General features: G+C 42.9%; 1 protein-coding gene across 1 annotated transcript in view; it reads left to right on the top strand.

Annotated features, from left to right (window-relative positions):
• Positions 1–24155, top strand: part of DHX35 (DEAH-box helicase 35) — a 446551-nt gene that overhangs the window by 19312 nt on the left and 403084 nt on the right. Inside the window, exon 2 of the mRNA XM_085619115.1 lies at positions 2320–2453. Coding sequence (XP_085475241.1) covers positions 2320–2453 — 134 coding nt within the window. The remainder of the gene's footprint in view (positions 1–2319; positions 2454–24155) is intronic.

The following is a 24155-nucleotide window of genomic DNA, read 5'->3' as shown; positions in this document are numbered from 1 at the left end:
AATAGCTGTCTCTGAGGGCCCCTGGAACGATCCAACTCAGGGAACTGAATGCAATTGAAATCACCCACTCCACAACTGTAGGTTATATCCATAGCTAGCTATCTTATTGTGTAGGGAGCTGTAAACCTCGGGTCATCGTAATTAGGACCATAAATCCCTATCAAGAGAACTACAAAATGCTCCTTACAACAGCGAACCACCCCAAATATCCCTCCCAGGTCAACACAAACATCTTGTAGTTTAATACCAGATCCCTGGCTAGCCCACACAAGGAACCCCCCATGCATGTGTGGTAAGCAGCCCAGTATTAGGTGTCAGATGTGTTTCTTGTGGTATAGCCACATCAATCTGGTGACGTTGTAAGTACAAGTCGACCGTACATATCTTTCGATTGTCATTCAGTCCTCCGACATTCCAAGTCAAAAAAACTCAAGTGTAGCCCCATGTTCAGATGGCACATTAGTGCTGAATCTCTCACCACCCTTCTCACAACCCTTTCATACATAGGAAAAGAATTTCACTCAATTTCCGCACATGACAGCATAATAAGGACAACTGGAAACGGTAAAGCCCCCCCATCCCCCTGCCACTCCATGTCTCCCAACTTGTGACACAGTCAAATGTAGCCCACCCATCTTCCCTCCCTGTTCACCAACAATGTACCCCACTTGAAGTTGTTAACAGGCCATCAACTTGATGCACATTCGCAACCATCAAGGAGGTGTTTAAAATCTCCTTTAGCAGTGCCCCCCTCCCAACCCTAATGTGCTATTCGCATACAGGAGGCAGCATCGGTGGCCACTCCTTCTCCTACATCGCCGCCAAGACCTGGAACAACTTTCCCCTCCAGCTCCATATAGCTACCTCACTATCGGACTTCAGAAAGAGACAGAAGACCCGGCTCTTCTGCGTAGCAACAGTGCTTAGATGCCCCTAGGGGTGACAGTGTTGCGCTTTACAAATGCTGTTGATTGATAGATTTTAACAATGCACTATTGTGTATTCTTATGGTTTCTGTATTGCATTGGTTTTTATTAACTATGCAAATAAAATACTTACTTACTCATATCACAAGATGTGTGTCGGGACAGCAGCACACAATGATTAGAAGTAGTAGGTTTTATATACATGCTGTCCATCTACCTGGCAAGGAAAGGTAATCTGCCATACAGGCCAGGACACTTAGGAACTCATTATGATGTCGGTCTGTAAGCCTCTAACTGTTCATCGGAGGCTTACCGACTGACACCGTAGGCTTAGTCTGACCGCCTAATTTCAATGTCGGTGGTCGGCGTGTAAACCAGCTGGTCAATCCAACGGGTTCAAGGAGCCCGTCAGCCAGTCGGATATCCATCATAATCCCTTATGGAAGGCGTTTCGGCCGTCTGGATTATGATGTCGGTTTTCGACAGCCTTTCCATTTTGGGCTTTCCGACATGGTAAGGCTGTCAGAAAGCAAATTTGGGGACCTCTAGCAGGGCCCCCATCCCTCTGCGGCCTACGGTTGTTGGGCTGGGGGCAGCCATAGGGAAACGGGAGTTATCAACCATACCATGTGTGGTTACATTGTAATAAGGTGTTCAGAACCGCCGTCCTACGGTCGGTCAGTTCCCACACCGAGCCGGTGTCAGTCGAAGGCAACTCCAACAAACATCGTAATAGGGCCCTTAGTCTTGTTTAGTGCTCCATACAATGTTTGTGTAACATTGAAGAGTACCTTGCTTCAAAGACTCAGCTGGTATTGTAACATCAACCTACAATGCCTTGCATAGAAATTGGAGACTAACAAAAGATAGCCAGAAGAAATGCAACTTCTTCCTCCTTATACTAAAAGATCAGAGGACTTTTAAACTAAAAACATAAAAGAATTGTTTACTTGCCGACTGGTTATCCAGGAAACATGAAAAATTGTGGCAGTTGTGTAGTTGCCTTGGATACCGCTTCTGAACATGTGGTTCACGTTTCGTGGTAAAAAGTGTAATTTGAGTCATCTTGTAGAAATTTTAAAGGGGGACTTAAAGAACCTGCTACCTTCTCAGACAAAAAAAGGTGGGGAGTGGCAGGAAAGGAAAATACAGATACTGAACAGTACTGGGGAAATCTGGAAGCTGGAAACCTTATGGTGTCTTTCTACCTGGTATTGCAGGTGATTTAGTTCACTAGGCCTGGCAGTACTTGACTGCCTTCAAAATCTTTGTTTCTAGGACAATGGTCCACTCTGGTAAAGACAGAATGATAACATTCTTGATCGGAGCAATCATTTAGATAGTTTGATCTGTACAAACTTTCAACCACTTATAACCATTTTTTCTCATGCAGGCACTGAGGGACCAGGAGTTAGTATCTCTGAAGAGCGACAAAGTGCTGCAGAAGTCTCTGGAACAGCGGTTATCTTTAATCCTCACGCATCCCTCTCTATAGAGCAACAGAGACAAAGGCTGCCAGTTTTCAAGGTATTTATTGTGTCACAGAACATTTATCGTTTATTTCTTACCTTTTTCTTCCAATATCTTTGCTCTACTCATATTCTTGAAAGTCATCCCAGTACTTTGAGAGATTGTTTTTGCTTGAAAGGTTTTTACTGACCTTGTATTCATTAGAATAACTATTATTCCAAGCAAAATGAGAGCCATGCTGTTAGCAGGGCTGTGAGGTTTGAGCAACAGCTTGATAATTTAGCCACAACTTGCACATCTGGAATTTATTTGAAAGGAGGGAGCGCATATTTCTCTTCTTGTTGGTACCTTGCCCTAAAGCCCTCGTGCAGTCGAGTATTTCCTATAATTGCTTAGGTATATGTCACATCACATGTCGCTGATGAAAGGGTACTGTATGCTCTTCTTTTAATGCTGGCTTTCTTCACAATTAAGTGGTTTATTGTTTGAGACCACTGTTATCTGCTTACCATCACATAAGATATATATATATATATATATATATATATATATATATATATATTCACTGAAAAAACCATAGGTTTCACACACGTTATAGTTAGGAATTAGCATTTAAAAAACCTTAGAAATTCAATGAAAAAACCAAAGGTTTCACACATGTTATAGTTAGCTGGACATTTCACTCGTAAAAAACCAATGAAATTCCCCCGTTATAGTTAGTGCAGGCAACTATAACTCACGTGACCGCAATCCTCTGCTGATGCTACTACTGTATTTAGACACTTATTTGCCCATGTCTTCTTCCATTAAATTTTAGCTATACATATATTACAAATATTTCTTTTTCATAAAGACACATATGTCATCAGCAGAGGATTGCGGTCACGTGAGTTATAGTTGCCTGCACTAACTATAACGGGGGAATTTCATTGGTTTTTTACGAGTGAAATGTCCAGCTAACTATAACATGTGTGAAACCTTTGGTTTTTTCATTGAATTTCTAAGGTTTTTTAAATGCTAATTCCTAACTATAACGTGTGTGAAACCTATGGTTTTTGCAGTGAATTTGTACGTTTTTTTAAATGCTAAGTTACTTTACGCAGTTAGTGCCGTGGATGGGCCATGTACGCACGATGCGCTTCGGCGATTTTTCGTAAAAAAAAAAAAATTACATTTTTGACCTTGGGGGAACTGTGGGGACCCAGTAATCAAGGCTAGGTGGTAAGGAGCTGTCTAAACAGTCCCTTTACATGTTTTTTGCCTTTGTTTTTCCTCTACGCTTAAGAGTGCGAGAGAGAAAATGGCGGCCGCCGCTTCCTGGTTTCGACCGATTCGAATGTTTACTAAGATCTAACAGCCAATCAGAATCGCGCTCGCGCACGTCACCGTACGCGTACGGTAAGCGCACCGTAAGCGCACCGTAAGCTGGCTCAGATATATATATTGATTTAAAGGCTATTTTCTCAGAATCTACTGAACAGATTTACACCAAACCTACAAAAGGCACTTCCTTGACCTGTAGACTACCTCTCTGCCAAATTTCAAGGAACTCTGTTCAGCCGTTCGGGCTGTAGCTGTGTCTAAAGGTCCTATCGAAAAATGCATGGGAAAAACGCGTTTTGGGACCCCCCTTTTATCTCAGCCCCCGCTTGACGAATCCCCCCGAGACTTTCAGGGTAGGAGCGGAGCGTAGCGCCCCACCTATTTTGAAAATTTCGCGAGGATTCGTCGACCGGCGCCAAAGTTATTCCAAATAGAATGTTGCGGTTTTCCTATGGAAACGTGGTCCTAACTATAACTACCTACTGGCGACCGCCAGTAGGTAATATATATATATATATATATATATTCACTGAAAAAACCATAGGTTTCACACATGTTATAGTTAGCGGAAATTTTACTGATAAAAAACCAATGAAATTCCCCCGTTATAGTTAGTGCAGGCAACTATAACTCACGCGACCGCAATCCTCTGCTGATGCTAATACTGTATTTAGACACTTATTTGCCCATGTCTTCTTCCATACATTTTTAGCTATACATATATTACAAATATTTTTTTTTCATAAAGACACATATGTCATCAGCAGAAGATTGCGGTCGCGTGAGTTATAGTTGCCTGCACTAACTATAACGGGGGAATTTCATTGGTTTTTTATCAGTAAAATTTCCGCTAACTATAACATGTGTGAAACCTATGGTTTTTTCAGTGAATTTGCAAGGTTTTTTAAATGCTAATTCCTAACTATAACGTGTGTGAAACCTATGGTTTTTTCAGTGAATTTGTACGGTTTTTTAAATGCTAAGTTACTTTACGCCATTCGTGGCGTGCACGCCCACTTAACGCAGTTAGTGCCGTACACGCAAGGTGGGCACGCGGAGGACATATTATGCGCTTCCTTGTGATAGGTAATCTGTTAAATTTAATTTGTAAGTGATGACAATAATACGCCATGCACAGAGGTTTTTTTTTAGCGTAAGCGCACCGTACGCGTACGGTAAGCGTAATCGGCGAAATTTTCAAAAAATAAAAATTTCCCGTTTTTGCCCTTAGGGGATCTTTGAGGACTCAACTAACATGGCTATGTGCATGGGCGCTGTCTAAACAGCCCCTTTATATGTTTTTTGCCTTTGTTTACAGCCCCCCCTCAGAGTGCGAGAGAGAAAATGGCGGCCGCCGCTTCCTGGTTTCGACCGATTCGAATGTTTACTTAGATGTAACAGCCAATCAGAATCGCGCTCGCGCACGCCACCGTACGCGTACGGTAAGCTTACGGTAAGCGTACCGTAAGCTGGCTCAGATATATATATTGATTTAAAGGCTATTTTCTCAGAATCTACTGAACAGATTTACACCAAACCTACAAAAGACACTTCCTTGACCTAGGGACTACCTCTCTGCCAAATTTCTAGTAATTCTGTTCAGCCGTTCGGGCTGTAGCCCTGTCTAAAGGTCCTATGGAAAAATGCATGGGAAAAACGCGTTTTGGGACCCCCCTTTTATCTCAGCCCCCGCTTGACGAATCCCCCCGAGACTTTCAGGGTAGGAGCGGAGCGTAGCGCCCCACCTATTTTGAGAAATTCGCGAGGATTCGTCAACCGGCGCCAAAGTTATTCAAAATAGAATGTTGCGGATTTCCTATGGAAAAGGGGTCCTAACTATAACTACCTACTGGCGACCGCCAGTAGGTAATATATATATATATATATATCTTTTCACTGCTAAGTGTTCTTGCAGAAGAGGAAATGTTGTAAACCTGCTTAATTATTGAGACAAATATTTGTGAATAATTTAGGAAAGCAGTATACCTGGAAGTCATGCTTTAATTTTAACATGGGATAAACATTAAGTCCCTTGACAGTTATAAAACAAATGCATTTTAAGTTGTCAACATCGTAAGCAATACATTTATTATACCTTAATCAACCCACCACTTAAATGTGCCTGCTCACTTACTTCCATTCATTCAACCATGTACCAACCAAGTTCCATCCACCCAAAAACATATCAATCTTTACAGCTACTTGTGTGTGCTTGTGCGCCTGTGTGAGTGTTCTCCTAATTTATGTTTGTTCTGTGTGTTAATGTTTGTCTTTATGTGTTGCTAGTGTACATGGGTATCTGTAATTTGGTCGCGTGTACACATTTACTTGTTATATGTGCATGGGTGCCTGTATCTTCGATAAACTTTGTTTCTTGTTGTCAGTCTGCTTTTGGTCTATGTTTGCATAGGTGTCTGTAGGAATTTTGCAGTGTCTCTATTCATGCTTGCCGGTGTTTACATTGTGTGTGAATGCACTGTACAAATGTCAAACTTTTTGGCTTTTTTAATTCTCATCTAAATTTGTGGTCCTTGATAATCGGTGTCCAACATTTTCATATTTCTCCATTGCTTTATGAGTGTATCATTTTCTAATTCCAGTAACTTATCCTGTTGATTATTTTATTATCCATGAGGCATCTCCCATGAACTCCCTTGCCTTGTGAATGTCACCCTTACTAGCCTTGTGTAAGTGGTGTGAGAACCCCTAGAGAAGTTGGAATTTCTAATTGCCAGACTATTGTCCCCATGTGCCATATACCGTGTTCTACCAGATCTCGGTGGCTGGAACCAGGTGAGGGGAAATACGTTACGTGGACCATCAGACAGAAAGAGCTGCCGCAAGAACAGGGGCAGGAGGGTAATCTCTCTTAATGTGTGGACTCACTATCAGTTTCCTCTGGAACACGCTGAAACTAAGGAAGGCACCATCCCTGTTGTGTTAGTGTCCCCAAACATCCAACCTTCAAATTCTGTGGGGATGTTTCTCCAACACCAAAGATGCATCACACATGAATATGTGACTATGCCACCTTCTTTGCCAGTCTCCATCCTGGAGGAGTAGGATTTGGCAAGAGTATCCCTTGATGTTCATCCTAGTGCTTGTGGTCCATCTCGTCGGGGCTTGATCACACACCGACTCCCTTAGAGATTGTAGAATCCATTGTGAACAGATTGGATTTGTGTCATCATTTGGATTTTGAAACTCTGGATTAGCAGATACTAATTTCCTCCCAGCTATCCTGCAGCTGTAACCTCTGTAGTGTCCTTAGTTCTCAAATCACATTCCTTTTTGGAAGCACTAAGTGCAAATTGAAGGCTAGGAAAGAGTAGGAAAACACCCACTGCCTTCCAGCCTCAGGCTCTGGTGCAGCGCACTCTCAATCATTTGCAACTCTTGGCATTTCAGTACAGCTGTCATTTGCAGAGGTCTAGCCCAAGGCTTTATTTCCATTTATACAAATGACATCTGTCTGTCAGTGGTGAAAGATTAAATGGGCAGTGCTCCACCAGTGACCACAGATATCGGTGACCATGAAGAATTGGATACATCCAGTTGCAGCCACTTACAAGATGTCTGAAGAGCTGGTCATAGAAGTCTCTACCTGAGAGTACACCTATTTAAACCTTGATGGATGCAACTGCTCCCCCAACAAAGCTAGACCTTACCATAAAGCCTTTGACCAAAGAAATTTGGAAAACGTCTGTCTGTGAAGAGGCCATTACAGAGTCATTGGACTACAGGTATTGGGCCCCAAAGGCTGTCATGTCTTTGTGTCTGAGTGGCTCTTTTGTGGTTGTGGATTTCCTCAAGGGAAAAGGGGTGTCCTCATAAATAGACAATGATGCCAAGTGACTGGAGACATGAAGCAAAAAGATGTACTGGTACAAGAGCCTATCCCTCAGCCAAGTGAATGACATTACCATCACAACCAACCACAGGTTCCATATCCGGCAAGTGATAAGCCTCTACATCTCCTTCCCCCCAGGCTTTGCCTAAAAGGAGATTACGTTGATTCTCAACTTCTGCAAAGAGGATGCAGAACAGGAACTACTCTTATCCAGGGACCTCATCTACACACCCATGTGGACCATGAACTTCAGTATGGCTGTACACCAGCAGCCTTGGCCTAAACCTTTGTATCTGGTGCTGTAGGCCCAGAAAAAAGTACTTGATCTTCCTTTTGAAAAGAAGAACTTGTTTAATTCCCATGGCAAATTAGATCCTCCAGCAGTACACCGCTGGCATGGTCACAGCCAAATCGGTAGGAGCCATCAAAATCAAGCTGCTGACACCTTTTTCATTCCAACTGGTAAAGGTCTTGCGCTCTTAAAGCTTGAAAGCGCTTTTATCCCAACAACCTAGCAAGAACCTCCTCTTCTTTTTGAGGAACGCAGCCAAAGAGGAGGATAAGAACCGGACTGCTCTTCAAACTCGATCAAGACCAGGAAGTGCCAGTGGTTTCCTGACTGTCCTGACACACTCATCTGCACTATCACAGCAGTCAAAGGCTGCTCTCCACCGCCACCACCGGCCCCAGATTTTCCACAGAAGCATGGACCACTAATTTGTGAAGAATGACTATGCTGTGCATCGGTCCCCTCAATCTAGGCTACGTCCTTGCCCCAGACTACTTCTCAGGACAGATCTCTTAGAACCAGTTCAAGATGCTGACAGCATAAAAAAGGGTGCTTTTCAGTGGATCTGCAGCATGCTTACGTCCGTGTACGCATCCTACAGGAATATAGGGACCACCTCTGTTTCAGCATGGGAAAGTAGCAAAGCCAGTAAAAAACACTGCTGTTTGGTCTCAGTTCCGCCCCTCATCGCAAATATCTTTACTAGGTTTTCAGCCTTTTTTGTGTGACAGCAAAAGACTCATTGCACCAAGCTGCTACCTTTTCAGGACAATGTCAAAAGAATAAACTGAGTCGGGTTTAGACTTGATATTTGGTTACTCATTCAAAGCTTATGCTCTCTGAGACGATTCAATACATGGGGCAATTCTGTAAGCCTGTCTGGAAGAGGCCTTCTCTCTTTCAGAGAAGAGTACAGTGATCTTCTAAGTAGTAGATCACTTCATGACCAAGCTTGGTTGTACAGGCTTCCTGACCAATAAGAAAGGGGGACCCCTGAAAACTAAAAAAGGCAGGTTGCGCAGGGGAAAGTAAATCGAGCAACCACTAGAAAGGAAGCACCTGCCTATATAGGTGCTTCCTTTCTAGTGGTTGCTCGATGTACAGGCTTCCTGCACAGAGTGGTGTTCAACAACATCCGTGTCAACGCCAGCTGATTCAACATTGGGGATAGCTATTGGACAGTGAGTCACAGTGCGTCTCATTCCACCCATCCTTAGGTCCACTCTTGAAATAGTGGGTGCACACTTCCACCTTCTTGTTGAGATGTCTCTTCTGCTTGCCCCTTCTGCAGTTACTAGTCACCATCAACACTTCAGTGTATGGGAAGAGGGGTCATTGTATGGCAAATGTTGGTTGATGCCTTGTGGGGCAATCCATATTCATCCTGCACAAAGTGTTTTGGAGCTGATGGCAGTCTTCTTAACACTGAAAGCCTTCCTGCCCATGCTAAGAACTAGGATGGTGATGGTCCATACAGACATCACAAAGCAGCAAGAGGGCTTCCTCTTCCTACATCTTTGCTCACTGTCAAGTGACTCTATTGGACTTGGTCTTGCAAAAGGTCTTGTTCTGGGTGTCTCACGCATCTTAGCAATCTACAATATTGGAGCAGGACTCTTGGGCAGGCATAGACTCTCAACACATAGTGGGACATTTTTGAGAAAGCCGTTAACACCATCTTTAAGACTGAGGCCATCTACCATAAATGCTATAGCAGCTTATTTCAACATCAAGTGCAGCCAGTTAGGTTCTTGGATCAGCAGAATGGCCAGGAACTCTAAGCTAAGTAATATTCCAATGTTCGTGTGGGTGTAGTAATTTCTCAGTACTCCTACTACCAGTCTACCCTCCTTAAAGCTGAGGATCCTATTGAAGATCACACCTAACTTGGCATACTTAATCATCCTGTTAGCTTCAGCTTGACTGCACCATGGTATTCCACTGGTATTCAGATCTTTTCCTTCTTTTTCAGAGGAATTACATCCACCTCTCCACAGCAGAGACCTCCTGTCCATAGGGCTTAGGAGAGTACTACCCCTCTCCCTACGTTACTCCGTTTAAGGGCCTTGTTCCTTGGTATCTGATCTTTCAATATCTTGGAGGTCTGTGATGTCCTGCATAAAAGCAAATGTTTGAGATTCTGTTATTAGGTGTTAGGGAAGAGTATTCACCTACTCATAAACTCAGTGGCCAATTTGACATATTTTTCCACCATCGGGTTGAGATACGAGTGCATGTTGACCCGTGCAGGACCTACCGTCTAGCTATTGGAGCCTGCTACTGATGTTCAAGCAATACTACAATAGGCCTGGGAAGATCTTGAGGACCCTGGCTGTCAAATTGCATTCAGCAATCTTAGGTTTTTGCGCAGGAATATTATTCACTTAGGTACCCATCATTCACTCAGAATCAGAGCTTGGCCATAAACACGCTGATGCATTAATCTTTCAAACCAATGACCTAGTTTGAGGTGAAACTTTTTTATGGAAGACTCGTTTCTCAGTGGCCATAACATCAGCTGGGAGGGTACGGAAGGTCACAGCACTTTACAGCATGCAGCCTTTCACAACGTTCAATAGGCATGTTTGTTCTCTGGGCTCATCATTGTTTCATATTGAAAGCACTGTTGGAACCTCATTTGAACTAAGTGATTGATCTGCCAATGTCTTTTCCACTTCCCCACATCTCCTCATCAGATGAGACGTTTCATAATTTGGACGTCAAGCACACTTTACACTTCTACAATGATAGGTAGAAAGATTTCCATTTGTCAGAACAGCTTTTTGTGATCTTTTGAGGGAATGATGCCTGCTGAGCAAATCGCCACAGACAGCTGGGCCACATAACATCATGGTTCACCCATTGCCATGTCCTAGGCAGTGTCAAAACCCCTCCACCAAATGGGCACTTTCCATACGTGTTACAGTGATGTTGGTGGCAATCTACAGGTATGTACCTATTAGGGACGAATGCCAGGCAGCTATGTAAACTACCCACAAATGCATTCCGCTGATGTTATCCTCTTTAGGCTTCTTCCTGTAGCAATGTCAGATTTGCCCAGGAAGTAAACTCTGTCCTGTTTGCCTAGACCTCATAAAACTGCCTCTCTCTATTACTCCTGCTCCAATGCAGTGAAATCAGTTAAGAATGGCAATGAGTAGGTTAAAGATTCCTTTAAGGTGATTGAATTATTTTAGCATCAACTCTCTTTCGCCTTATCAATTCCTATTGCTGAACCCTCAGCCATCTATCAAAAAAACGCACAACAACTGGCTCCTGTATTAAATGAAAGTCATTGTTATGCATGCACAGGGATATAGTGGGCTGTCTATAGTGTTTGCTTGCACATTCACAACTGGTAGCCAATGCTCGATGTTAACAATTACAGAACTGTTTCTGGTCATGCCTTAAGGAGGCAAGGTACCCATAGGTTGCTAATGGGAAAGCGCATAGAGTCTAGGACTAAAAGTCATGGTAATTGTATTCTTCTCCCACCCACTCCTATCCAAGTAGATTCTCAGTCGTAATATGTGACTGTAGATAGTCAAAGATGCGAGATTGGGAAATAAAGGAATGTGGTAGGTTGGTGAGGAAATATGATATATATATATATATATATGTTGAAAATGATAATATGTTAGGTACTCATGTCAGATTGCATATCTAGATTATTGGCTTTTCTCTGTAAATCCTCAAAACATTTGATTATAAAGAAGTTGAACTGAAAAAGCACATCATCATTTCTATCTACCTGTTTTTTCTCATATGTCAACCCCGAACCACCTCACTTCTTGGAGGATCTCCCTTCTTTGATACACCATGAAAGTACTGTAATATTGCATGAGGGTTTTGCATGGTGTGGTTTGAGTTGAAGTTTATGAGTGGTGTAGGTATCCGATGAGTCACTGTGATCTTCCAAAATTCAGGATGTTGACTCGTGCTTCTCAGTTATACTTCGTAAGATCCTTGTGCAGATTCTCTCTGCCTCGCGGTTTGTGGATGGGAAAGAAGGGGAGAGAAAATGCGCAGGAGATGGGGAAGAGGGCTGATGAAGGCGTACTAGAGAGACTTGAAACATTGGAAAGGAGGAATCAAGCAAATGAGGACAACAGAGTAAATTGGGGTTAAGTGGAAGACAGAGAGGACAGAAATGGAGAAAGTGATCTGCATGGATAGAGGAAGAGGAAGTGGGAATGGTGGTTGAAGAGGTGGGATGTGAATGATTGGGAGGTGGAGACAATGACAAAAGAAAAGAGAAGGTGGTTGCTGTAAGGAGAGGAAATGGGTGAGGTGTGTGAATCATGGCAAAAGATGGGAATGCTTAGGAGCAGAGAGGAGGGCATAGTATTAGTGCTAGAGTCTAGTGGCGATTGGGGCAGGGAGATGGGAGAGCTTTAGAAAGAGAGAAAGGAAAATAATGGGGAGAGAACATGGGAAAGATCTAGCAGATGGTCTGTGTGAGGGAGTGAGGAAGGAAAGCACAGGGATGAAGGTGGTGAGAGGTAAGGAAGAAGATAGAGAGGGAAAGATTGAAGACACCAAAGGCAACACATAGTAGGAATACAGGGAAAGGTGAAGTGGAATAGCTACAGCTTTAATGTAATGGGTTCACAGTGAATTACTTCCTTCTTATGTTAAACCCATTATGGCTTTATTTTGGCTTCAGATATAAAAGCATAAAATACTTTAAAATTACAATAATATATATACAATCTTAAAATGATTAAAATATATTACATATAGCAGCAACAAGTATTCATGTGCACCAACCCCTTTGTTAGTACGAGTAGTCTTCAGAAATCTTTACAGGTAAAGAATGTCACTTGCATAGCCCATATAATAATTCAGTGGGGCATTAGTTGACCTTTGGGCAGTGCCATTGCATGTTGCCGATGATGAACAGCAAAGGCAAAAATGAAAAAATGCTTTTTGCTCTTGTCATCATGAATAGTTGATTTTTATAACTCAGCGCATTGCTGACACCTGGTATAATCTTTAGCTCATGTATTAAAGTCCTGATACTTCCAAAGCAGTTGTTCAGCTTTCCAAGGTCAGTAACTGTATCATCATTAAATTTGGTACTAGGAACTCCTGTTACTACCTTGCCTAGAGAAAGCAAAAACATGATACTAAGCTCTGTATGTAACAAGCAAAGTCAATTGATCTTGCCTTTCAAATGATTTAGTCAGCCGTTCAGCTTTGCCAGTGTCTGTAGCTAATGCTAAACAGCCTCCTCAAAAGGAAATGAAGACTTGTTGCTGATGCCTTTCGATATCATGAAAAAAAAAATGTTTTAAATGCCGGCTGCAGCATGATGACGAATTCACCATTCGAGGACCATTTTCTTTTTAAAACTTACTGCTCTAAGATGGCTGACGATTGAAAAAAAATCAACAGGAAAGGAACAAATTGCAGCTCCTTGGTTTTAGAAATTGAGTTGTTGGTTGATTGGATATGAGCCCTAATCGGGCAGCAACCACAATCCTAGTCAGGGTAAGAAGCAGGCAAACCCTAAATCAACCTGTGCTCACCCTCTGGTAGCTTGGCACAGAGCCATCAGGCTTAACTTAGAGGCAATGTGTAAAGTATCTATGCAACACTTCAAACTGTAAAACAGTGAACACACCACACAAAAAGATTCCACTACAAGGTTAGAAAAATAGTACTTAATTTAATAAATAAAATGAGACCAAAATGACAAAAATCCATTTAGTCGAACTTGAGATATGAATTATTAAAGAATAAACTTTAGAATAGTTCTTAGAAGCAATCAGTGTTTACTTTTGATAGCTGGTCTTGCCGGACCAAGACAAAAGTTCAGACTGACCGCAATGGAGCGCGGGCCGGATACACGGACCCAGATAGGCCCGCCAAACAAAGTACATCAATCCTCGCAATGGTGGCGATGCGCGTGTCCTGGTCCGTACAGCAGTGGCGATGCGTTGGCTCCGTTAAGCACAGGCGCTGTGATGCAGATTTCTTGTTGAGGCTGTAGTCAACGGAGACAATGGAGATGCGAAGACATCGAGTAGAACATCGCATAGGGCTGGTTCTAAAGACGATGCATCGGGTCGATTCATGCAGCAAAGGCGACACGCCGATTCTGGTCATGCAATAGGGGGCAAAACGCCAGTGCCGCTCCATGCATTGTGCTGATGCGCTAGTTCTAGAGAGGATGCGTGGGTTTCACTGGAGCAAGCATCTTGGCTCTCACTTCCAAGGGTCTGGGACTGGGACCACTTAACAGGGCAGACTCACAGATGGCAGAGTCCAGGTGCAGCAGCAGAAGAGTTGGAAGTCCCTGAAACCTCAGATCAGGTGGCAAACCAGCTAGCCCTTGGAGGCAATCTGTGTTCAAGTGATGCAAGTCGAGTCCTTCTCACCCAGGCAGGGAAACAGCAGGCATCAGGGCAGCGCAGCAAAGCAGGAGTTTAGCAAAGCAGCAGTCCATCAGAGTGGCAGTCCTTCAGATGCACAGAAGTTCTTCTTCCTGTCAGAGTCTTCACTGGTCCAGACGTGTACTGAAATGGGGGTGTCAGTTCCAGTCTTTATACCCAGTTGTTACTTTGAAGTGGGGGAGACTTGAAAGAGAGAGATTTGAAGTGCACAGAGGTCCTTTCTTCCTGCCCTGTCCCCAGACTCACTACAGAAGGGTATGCAGCCATTTGTGTTGGGACAGAACACAGCCTATTCAGGTGTAAGTGTAAGGCTGTGCCCAGCTCCTTCTTCTCACCCTACCACCTACACCTAAGCTCCCATTGTGTGTGGCTTTCTAGGGCAGTACACCAAGCCCAGCTGTGAATCAGAAAAAGGCAGCAGGCATCAAATGACTAAAGCAAGTAAATGCCAACTGTCTAAAAGTGCTAACGTTTTTAAGTATAGGATTAGCACAGTGTGATCCACACCTAGCTAGATGGGGACAAAGTATTTTGCCACTTCTACAGCAAAGTCTTTAAGCATAGGATTAGCACATTTCCATCCATGCTGAGCTGTAAAATGACAAAAGCCTTTTACCACTGCAGGCACAGTAGTGCAGCGTTTGACTGGTGAAATTCCATCCACGCCAACCTGGAATCAATAAAAACAACCTCTGACATTTGTTTTGCTATCATTATAGCTCTTCAGAGACGGTTAGTTTTGTCCAGGCACAAGAGAGTACTCCGTATAAGTCAAAACCATACCCTTTTATGCAAAAAAGAAGTAGAGAACTCTTGGTAATTCCCAAGTTTAGGTATAGAGCAGCATCTGTATAGAGCACTCTACAAAACCAGTGACAGTATGAATATGCTCATCTCAGATATCTGTTATTTTAGCAAAGTTTTAAAGAATAGGATTAGCATAGTGCCATTCATGCCGAGCTAGAAAGGGGCAAAGCCTTTTCCCATTTATACGGCAAAGTCTTTAAGCATAGCATTAGCACATTGCAATGCATGCCCAGTTGTAACAATGGACTTAGCTAAATCTAAACTAATCAAAATCTAAAGCTAAATGATTAATTTGTGGAAGACAGAAGAAAATTGCTCTGTTCATTTGCATCTGTCTACAGTCCAATGGTTTTTCTCCCACTTTTTGTATACTTAATTAGCATTTTGTATGTAAATGAGAGAAACACACTTTGAGAGTGGCTGAGTTTTATTTCTTTGTTAACATATTTGTCCCTGCTATCACTATATCCCTTAATGTAGAGATTCCTTTTGCCAACCAGACCATAAACTGCATGACATTATTGGCCTTATGCAGGTCTGTCTTCACCATAGAAGGATTTCGATCATCAGACTGTGTCACAGTAAAGAGTTGCTGACTTGTGTCCAGATCTTTAATTATTAATTAATAAAGAAATTAGTTTATTTGTTAGTAGTAGTTATGAGGTGTGGACCTAGCCACTAGGGAAGCAGAATTCTTTACATAAACTAGAAGAATGCTTTTAACTTAGATTTGATTTGAGGGGAGGACTTCAGAGTAATGTTAGTTAGGTGGATACATTTAGACAAATTGGGCATTCAGTTCCTTACTGAAGAATAGGAGTCTCTGGTTCAGTCTAATATGCTCAAGGATATAGAGTTTCAAAACTTGGGGGCTAAGCAGAACAAAGCTTTTTTGGATGTTTTTGCTCTTTTGAATACTCAAATGTTCAGAATTAGTCAGCTTCTGTTGCTGGTGTTTCTGTGGCTTTCTGTGAGTTGTAGTTTGTCATTCAGATAAGAAGGTTTGCAGATTGTTGGGATGGAAAAGTCCTCTGCATTGTAATGGGTGTGTACCACTTTCCTGAGTGTCCAACTGTACTTTTCTAATCTTTGTTGTCCTAGGTAAACCGAGATCATGCGTGTGCGCTATTTCATAGGCCTGTCTCATGGATTGCATTTTTGTTGGAACATGAGGGGTACCCAAAGCGATAGACTTATAGTGGTGGAAGGTTAACAGCTTTGCCAGGAGATAAGCGGCATGAGTGCGGTGTTGGCAGCATACAGTGCAGTAGGTAGTAAACTGTTCCTTTTCTACACTGTATCACTGGAGTGAGGCCTACAGGCTCACTCAGTTTAAAGTTCTGCTGCTGTGTACTTGACTTGCCCTTGGCCTACATCTGTTAGATGTGAAGTGCTGTGCAGGTGCAGAAGTGGTGACTGATGTGGTTGTATGTATGCCTGGGAAGAGTACAATATAGGAATAGAACAGTGCTGTGCAGGGCGTGCATGGTGAGTGCATGCACTGGGTGTATCTGTACTTGTGAGGAGTGCAGTACAGGGAAGATGTAGTGCTATGCAGAGCACGCATAGTGAATGTGTGCCCTCAGTGCAGGTGTGCCTGCAAGTGGCACAATACAGGAAGGCTACATTACTGAGCAGTGCGTGCAGAGTGAATGTGGGTGCTGAGTGTATGTGTGCTTGTGGTGGCACAATATTTGAAGACAACAGTGCTGGACAGTGTGTGTGCTGTGCACATACCCTGAGTGCAAGTGTGGGCCCTGTCTTCCATTTTGGGATACCCAGGCATAAGTGTTGAAGACAGGAGGAGGTTGAGGAATCCCCCCAGACAGATATGTATATGTCTGCATTCTTGTGAGCTGGGTGGAAAACACTGGAAGACGGGGGAGCAATGCTCCCCCTGTACGCTTTAGAGGATGCTCTTTGATTTAGTGAGAGATCACAAGAAAGTGGCCTGAACACATCTCTAGAAGAAGATGGGGCTTATAAGGGAATCAATCAATCAAAATAAGCTTTGTTCTATTTGTTTTGTTAAAATTTTAAAAGCATACAAACACAATACATAATTTTATACAAAGACATTAAAAACAAATAAACTAAAATCACATTATAATCAACAAGTGCAAACAGCATAAAGAGTACAAGTTCGTCTAATCATAGTAAAGTCATTCTAGATAGTCAAGTGCTTCCTGCAATTTATCACCACCCATAAATAATTTGCCATGATACTGCAAATAGGTAAAGTAGGTAAAGATTGCAAAAACTATTATGCAGGATGATGTACAAAATGTTGTTCTCTCAACACAGGTGATATTAAACACTTCCTCAAACTTTATTTGGGTTTAATCCATCACTGTTCTTTAGCCCACTCTGCCACCCCAGTTCAGACATGGCCATATGCAAATCAGTCTGACCCTGTGCCTCATGGGAACAGTCCAGCCCGAACTGCCAAGCCATGTCTTCCCTGGACCGGAAACAAGCTTCCTGGGACCGGTTTCTGGCATTTCAGCCATCTTCAGCCAGGCTTGCTTGAATCCAGTGGCAAAGTGAACAAGGGACTCACGTCTGAGCATACCCTGCCAACTTATGGCGAACAAAGCGGTACAAAAGGGGTTGGTGATGGACGGAGCAAAGGAAAAAGGAAAAACGAGGAGAAGTAAAGTTATTTCTCCCAGTTGCGCCTCCCCAGGGAGGCGTAAGCTTTTGGCACTGCCTCAGATTTACGATTTCTCGTAAATCTGGGGGCAGTGTCAAAAGGCCATGGATGTTGCTGGGAATGCCCCCAGCAACACCCATTGCACGCCCCTTTAACGCAGAACACTGCGTTAAAGGGACTGATATTTATCAGGCAGCATTAAGTCAAAAAAAGTGACTTAGTGCTGCCTGATAAATATCACCCAGGCTTCTGTGCCACAGAACGTCACAAAGAGTGACGTTCCGGTAGCGCAAGGGGCCTCATAAATGAGGCCCTTTGTACTTGTAGTCCTTGCTTACGACAAGCAAGTCTGGCAGTAAATGAGGCACAGTTACTGCCAGCCTTGGTTCTCGTAAGCAACGACTATAAGTAGAAAAGCGCGTGTTTATGACCGCTTGCAAGTTTTTAAAACACATACATACAATGCATTGTCATTTTCAATGCCAATAGCTCAAACTCTCACAAATGCGAGACCTATTGCATTGCAAATGATTGTTTGATTAGTCAGATGGTTAAAATTAAGAGTTGCACTCTTTGGGTAGTTATCACTTAAGGCAATGCTGTGTGATGAAATGAGATACCACAAAGGAATATTTATTAGACAAAACTATACATTAAAAGTACATATGAATGGAACATAAGGATTGCAGAGTTCATTTCAAAAGGTCAGATCAAGTTTCAACAGCAATTCATTTAGTTTGTCACTATATCCATTGTGCATAAAGTTTGATAGATCACAATCATGAGTATCTGTCAAACCACAGATCTTTTTTTATAACAATGGACACAGATGAATATTTGAAATCACCACCCCAAAATATGATTATTTCCTTCCTACTGCCCTTACTAATGGACTGAAGGTCTTGGTCGAACAACTGCCCAAGGAAGGTCAGTACTTCAATCATCAATAAACTGCTGTAAAAACTCACCATCATAAGATGAAAAAAAGGATGACATTTCAATGACAGCATTTTGACACTATAATGTGGTCGCCACAATAGTTATGTAAGGGAAAGGCAAATAGTTAGAAATGTACATATATGGACCACCCTTGGCTCTGCCAGATCTAATAGGTACCACTGGTACATGACAGTTTCAATAGCCATTAACATTTATAGGCTTAAACGACCAAGACTCCTAGGGACATAAAATCTGGAAATTAGTCACAAAGTCCAACCATTCTGGGGTGTTAGCCTTTGCGCGTAGGCCTGCCACATTCCAGAATAAAACCTCAAAAGTCATTTGTGGAGAAATTCCCACAGCAGCTAGACCTGGTGTGAAGCAAGGATCTGAGTTGTTTAAAGATAAGGAAAAAGAAGGACTGGACATTTAGTGAAAGTCATCTGGTTTGGATGATATAACTAATAAGAATGCAGTTTAAAAATGGTAGAATGCACACCAATTTTCATCAACGTACTCAATCTTTTTTATTTTTTATTTCCTTTGTTTTGTCTTTTTTTCCCCACTTGCGTGCTGACTGGATCCGTGCCTCACCTCAAAGCACGTATAACATAGTTCAAAACACTTGCAACGTCGTGACGCTCCAATTCCAATCGCACAGCCGAAAGCAATAATAGCACAATTCCTCTTGTATTTGTATCCATGTTTATTCCAGTTTATCCTTAATTGACCAGATTTCACTTCACAGTACACGATTAGACTGATAAAAGTCCCAATTTTTCAAATGAAACAATTATGTCCATCTGGGCCTTTTACTGCTTCACGTAGGCACATACAATTCATGTTAGGCAGCTCTGATTTGAAAAAAATCCAATGCATTTCGGGCCTTTTTTTTGGCCCTTCGTCAGGGATAGCTGTCAAGTCAAAATAAAGAACCTCTGTTAATGTCTTTCATGGTAACAGCCGTAATGTATTCACAAAAAAACATATTTTCACTCAGTCATGTTCAAATGCTGTAAATCATATTAAAATAACACAATACTTTTTTGAAAATCACTGCATTAGGAAAAATCATTGTTATTACTTCACGCCAAAACTTAGTCATATCTCAACCCTATTGAGTATCCGCTGAACGCGGTAACCTCCCCCACTTTCATCCTCGTTCTCATACCTGCCAAATAAGACAGCGTAACTGATCGGATTCTCAATCGCCCAGTGTGCTCAATGAACTCTAACCACCCTACATCTATCAATCCTCCCACACGCTTTCATCTACAATACAACCTTCCGACATCACTACTTCTACCCCTTCCATCCTAGTTGTAAACCCCTTTACCCAAATCCGTTTTTTTCAGAAAACTCCATACCTTCTCTTCCTCTTTCCTTACTACTGTCTGTACCAACCTCTTCTCTCATCCAACGCGTGTTGCCGAACGGATGTTCAAACGACTGACTCCTCCCCCTCCTTTCTCCTTAAATACTTCCCCCAGCTGGACTACCATCAATCACCTAACCACATGCCTTTCAACTCCCTCCCCCTCCAACTACCTGTACCACAACCCCTTGCGTGTAACTCCCACTCCCTCCATCTTATTTTTAAGTTCCAACCTGTTTATAACTAATAAGAACCCATTGGACCCTGAACCATCATCTCCTTCAAGTACAGAAATCAGCATCAAGTCAATCTACCTCATCTAAGGTAGGTAATCTGGCAAAACGGTTATAGGTAAGGATGGCAAATTGGAATTTAGGGACATACACAGATGAAGGTCTAGCCGGCAATCTTAAACTGCTGGCCAATTTCAGTGGTTAATAGAAATAGCCAAGCCGAAGTACTGATATTTGATGGAAGGGTACAGTTGTGGAACTAGTCCTACACAGAATAGTGTCAAGTAGATGGGATGATTTAAAAGACAAAACAAAACTATCTCCTGGTAACACTTTGCTGCCTGTACCAACCCATTTTACCTGCCTAACCATTTTTATATCTTCAAAGAGAGCCTCTGCTAGGCCTGTTTTGTTGCCCACCCAATTCAGGGATGTATTTCTCAATGAGTCCTAAGATTCAGTTTCTGCTGCTGGCAAAGATAGAACATTGAGGGAGGGTACATGCTGGAAGAAAGAGGTGACCTTGGACACATCCATTCTGCTGGATATGGTGTGTGTTCTGTTGGGGTTCTTTTCAGGTGCATGCATTGGACAGTACCTTCTGAAGCGGGCTTTAAATGAGTCACAAACATAGAGTGGTTATAATAATGAATGCTGCAATGTACTTATCTATTGCCTTGTTAGATTATTTGTTGATGGTTATTTACTTAACATATGTTTTATATGGTATGTATAGTTTATGTATGTGCATAAACCGTAATCATTCTTTACAGTATTAAATATTCTACTGTAGTAGGTATATAATCAGGTGTCTCTGGGGTCTTCCCATTGTAATTACAGGTAACAGAATGTGCTTATTTGTTACACTGCTTGACAGTTAAGCGGTCTCAACAAGCACTGGGCTGACTTTTCACTGTTATCAATGTCACCTCTTAACCCACAAATTGCATGCGAAAATTCTCCACCTGCTATATTTCTTAAAACCTACATTTTAAAATGTACATTCTATCAAACCCTTGTTATTGTAACTTACTTCCATACTTTCTTTTTAAAATATGTTTATGTGCACTACTGTTTCCATTCTTACTGCCTCTTTGTATACAAGTTTCTCTAAATCTCATGCCTAACCATCTTAAGCTCTGTAGGAAACCATAACTATCTTATTGATTCCAGCAAGCAATTGCTTATCACATAGTCCCATTTAAATGATCACACCGGTGTCAATAATTTAACTCAAAGAAACTGGCATGAATGCATGGAATGAGTATGCAAAACTAACCCCAAAAATGAAAGGACTGACCACTAACTTTGGGTTCACGGGTAGCGTGCTTCTCGTTGCAAAACTCTTGACACCTCGTTAGGGATAGTCAGCGAAATATAAATGCAATTTAAACATTGGCCAAAATGATCACATATGGTGTTTCTTCGGGTGTAGATCTAAAACATCAGATTTCCTACCCACCTGTTCCAGGGCTATCTTGTTGCAAGATTGTATATCGGAAAGTGGTGATAAGGTTGTGTTGCAATTCGTATGGTAGACGTTCATGCCTTTTGCAAAAGTTTATGTATGTAGTTGTGATTGTTCCCCCAATTTACAGTTTATACACAGAACGTTAATTTTGCAAGCAGAAAATCAATGGTGGAGGATGGCCCTCCGGGGGGTAAGTAAAAGGTGCAGGAATGGCCTGAGGGGCATCTACTCTGACATTAGGCAGAGGGAGACTGATAGTTGGAATTGAATTAGCCTTCAATTGATCTAGGCAGCTGGCAGCCAAGACGAAATTAGGCTGCTCCCCTAAGAGTGATGAATCAGGCAGTGGCAGTGCCGATGTCCGGTGGGCGAATCAAGCCAAGACTGCACGATGGAGTCCAGGTGAACCGGATTAAGTCTGGCAGGGCCAAATTCCAATAAAACGGGTGGAGTCCGGCGGGGGGACGAGTGAAACGTTTCACGTTTAACTTCGGCTTGGCTGCCAGCATAGATGTGGACTTGATGCCACTAAATAGCACAGCCACCCTCGAGGCTGTGCTCACTTGAGTAACACCAACAGCAGGTCAATACCCATGGTTTCCTGCTTCCGGGTCCCTCATCTAGACTTGCTTCTTCTCTGCCTTAGTGACAACAGAGCACTTTCCATGAAGTTTGAAACCATCGTCCTGATGATGACCTTGATTTAAATAGGTCAAAATGCCGTTGACTTCACAACGTCATTCGCGGCGACCCAAGGGTCAATTGTAAATCATGAAATTGTACCTATAACCTGTAAATACTTTTGTTTGACCCCCGTATTTACTGTTTTTCATTGTTTTCTTCGCTGTCTCACGATGTTCCCTAGTCACTTGTGTCACTGCGTCGTTCACTCACTATTAGACTCTCAGTGCACATTTGGTTGTTATGGTCACTGCAATCTAGTTGTATTATAGTGCTTCTATATGCAAATAACAACCCTTCATCCTCCTTTGGTCTCCCTTGTATCTTTGTCCCGGTGCTATGTGATTGATGCATTTTTTATGAACAGTCCCTTTGTATGATTTACCAGTTGAGACATTGTTCTATTGTTAAAAATACTTTCCCGGTCTCAGCTGGGTTAACAGGTTTACTCCTGTTTCTGGTTACCCTGTGAGGAAGAGGGCAGCCTTAGAAAGAGTGCGGTCCAGTGGGGAGCCTTGCTGAGTGGACCTCTGGTTGCTCTTGTGCAGAACTGAGTCGGGGACCTCCGTATGCCAGGAGAGGGCTGCAGTGAAGAAAGCTATTTAAGAAGATTGCCACAAAGTAAGGGTGGAAGCCTGTGCAGCACCTTTGCGGCTACCCTCTGAGCCAGGAGGCGCCGCTGTGTAAAAGACTGCCTTGGGATGAGGGCCGAAGCCTGTGCTACACCGTAGCGGCTATCCCGTATGCCAGGAGGGGTCTCCGGGGTAAGGACTGCCATGTGGTAAGGGTTAAAGTCTTGTGTTGCTGCGGTGTGGCAAACACATATCCCATGAGGGGCTGCCAGGAATATTTGTGCTGTGTGAATCGGGCGGGAGCCCATGAACTGTGTGCAGCGGTGACCCGTAGGTCCCCAGGATCAATAAGTACTGTAACTGACCCCACACTGTGGACCGATTGAGGACTCCTTGGGACCATTGCCACTTAAGGAGCATCATAATTCCACCCCTCCATCCCCTCCCCCCAAGGGGGAGTATAGAATCTTACCCTGCAGGAGGAGTTTAGAAACACCTCTGATCGCCGCTGGAACACAACCGCATAGGCTGCGGAGAAAGCCTGCTCTTGCTGAGGGCTGCTGCAAAGCCCTTGTACAGCAGACTCACCTAAACAGCACAGGATCTGTGGAGTGCCCATGGACAGGGTACCCTCTTAAGACGCTGCACGCTTACTCCCTAAGACTTGTTACAGGCCAACCAGGCCCTAGGGGTCTCGCTGCTGAAAGCTAAGATACTTTTGACTGTATTCGAAGAGTCAGAGTGGACACTAGAGATAAGACCTATTAGTGAGTCTTCCCTGGATGCGGCCACCAGTGAATGGGGAATAGCCCTAATCATATTATTAGTAACGGGTGGGACAGGGGCTTGACAATGAAACACTAGAGCCCGGCCTCAAGAGGGAAGTGTATTGTTGTCTGTAAACCTTCATTTGAAAGAGAAGAGTTAGAAATAAAATGTAGTTTGGTTATTATAGTATTTGACTGGACATTGATTTATTGCTGTTGCTGTGTGCTTTTTGAGTTATGAGCCGTGTTCACTAATCTATATCCACACCTGCCCCCTGAGTAAGCCTTAGATTAGGTCCTTCACGTCTACCACTGAGAGAGTCAAGTGCAGAAGGGGTACGCGGCTCAGTTTATCCACGCAATCTGTTCCTGACAAGTAGATCTTTTGGAAACGTGTAAGA

Source organism: Triturus cristatus, chromosome 7, assembly GCF_964204655.1.
Source record: "Triturus cristatus chromosome 7, aTriCri1.1, whole genome shotgun sequence".
NCBI lineage: Eukaryota > Metazoa > Chordata > Amphibia > Caudata > Salamandridae > Triturus > Triturus cristatus.
Note: the sequence above shows the minus strand (reverse complement) of the source record. Positions and strands in the feature narration are given on the sequence as shown.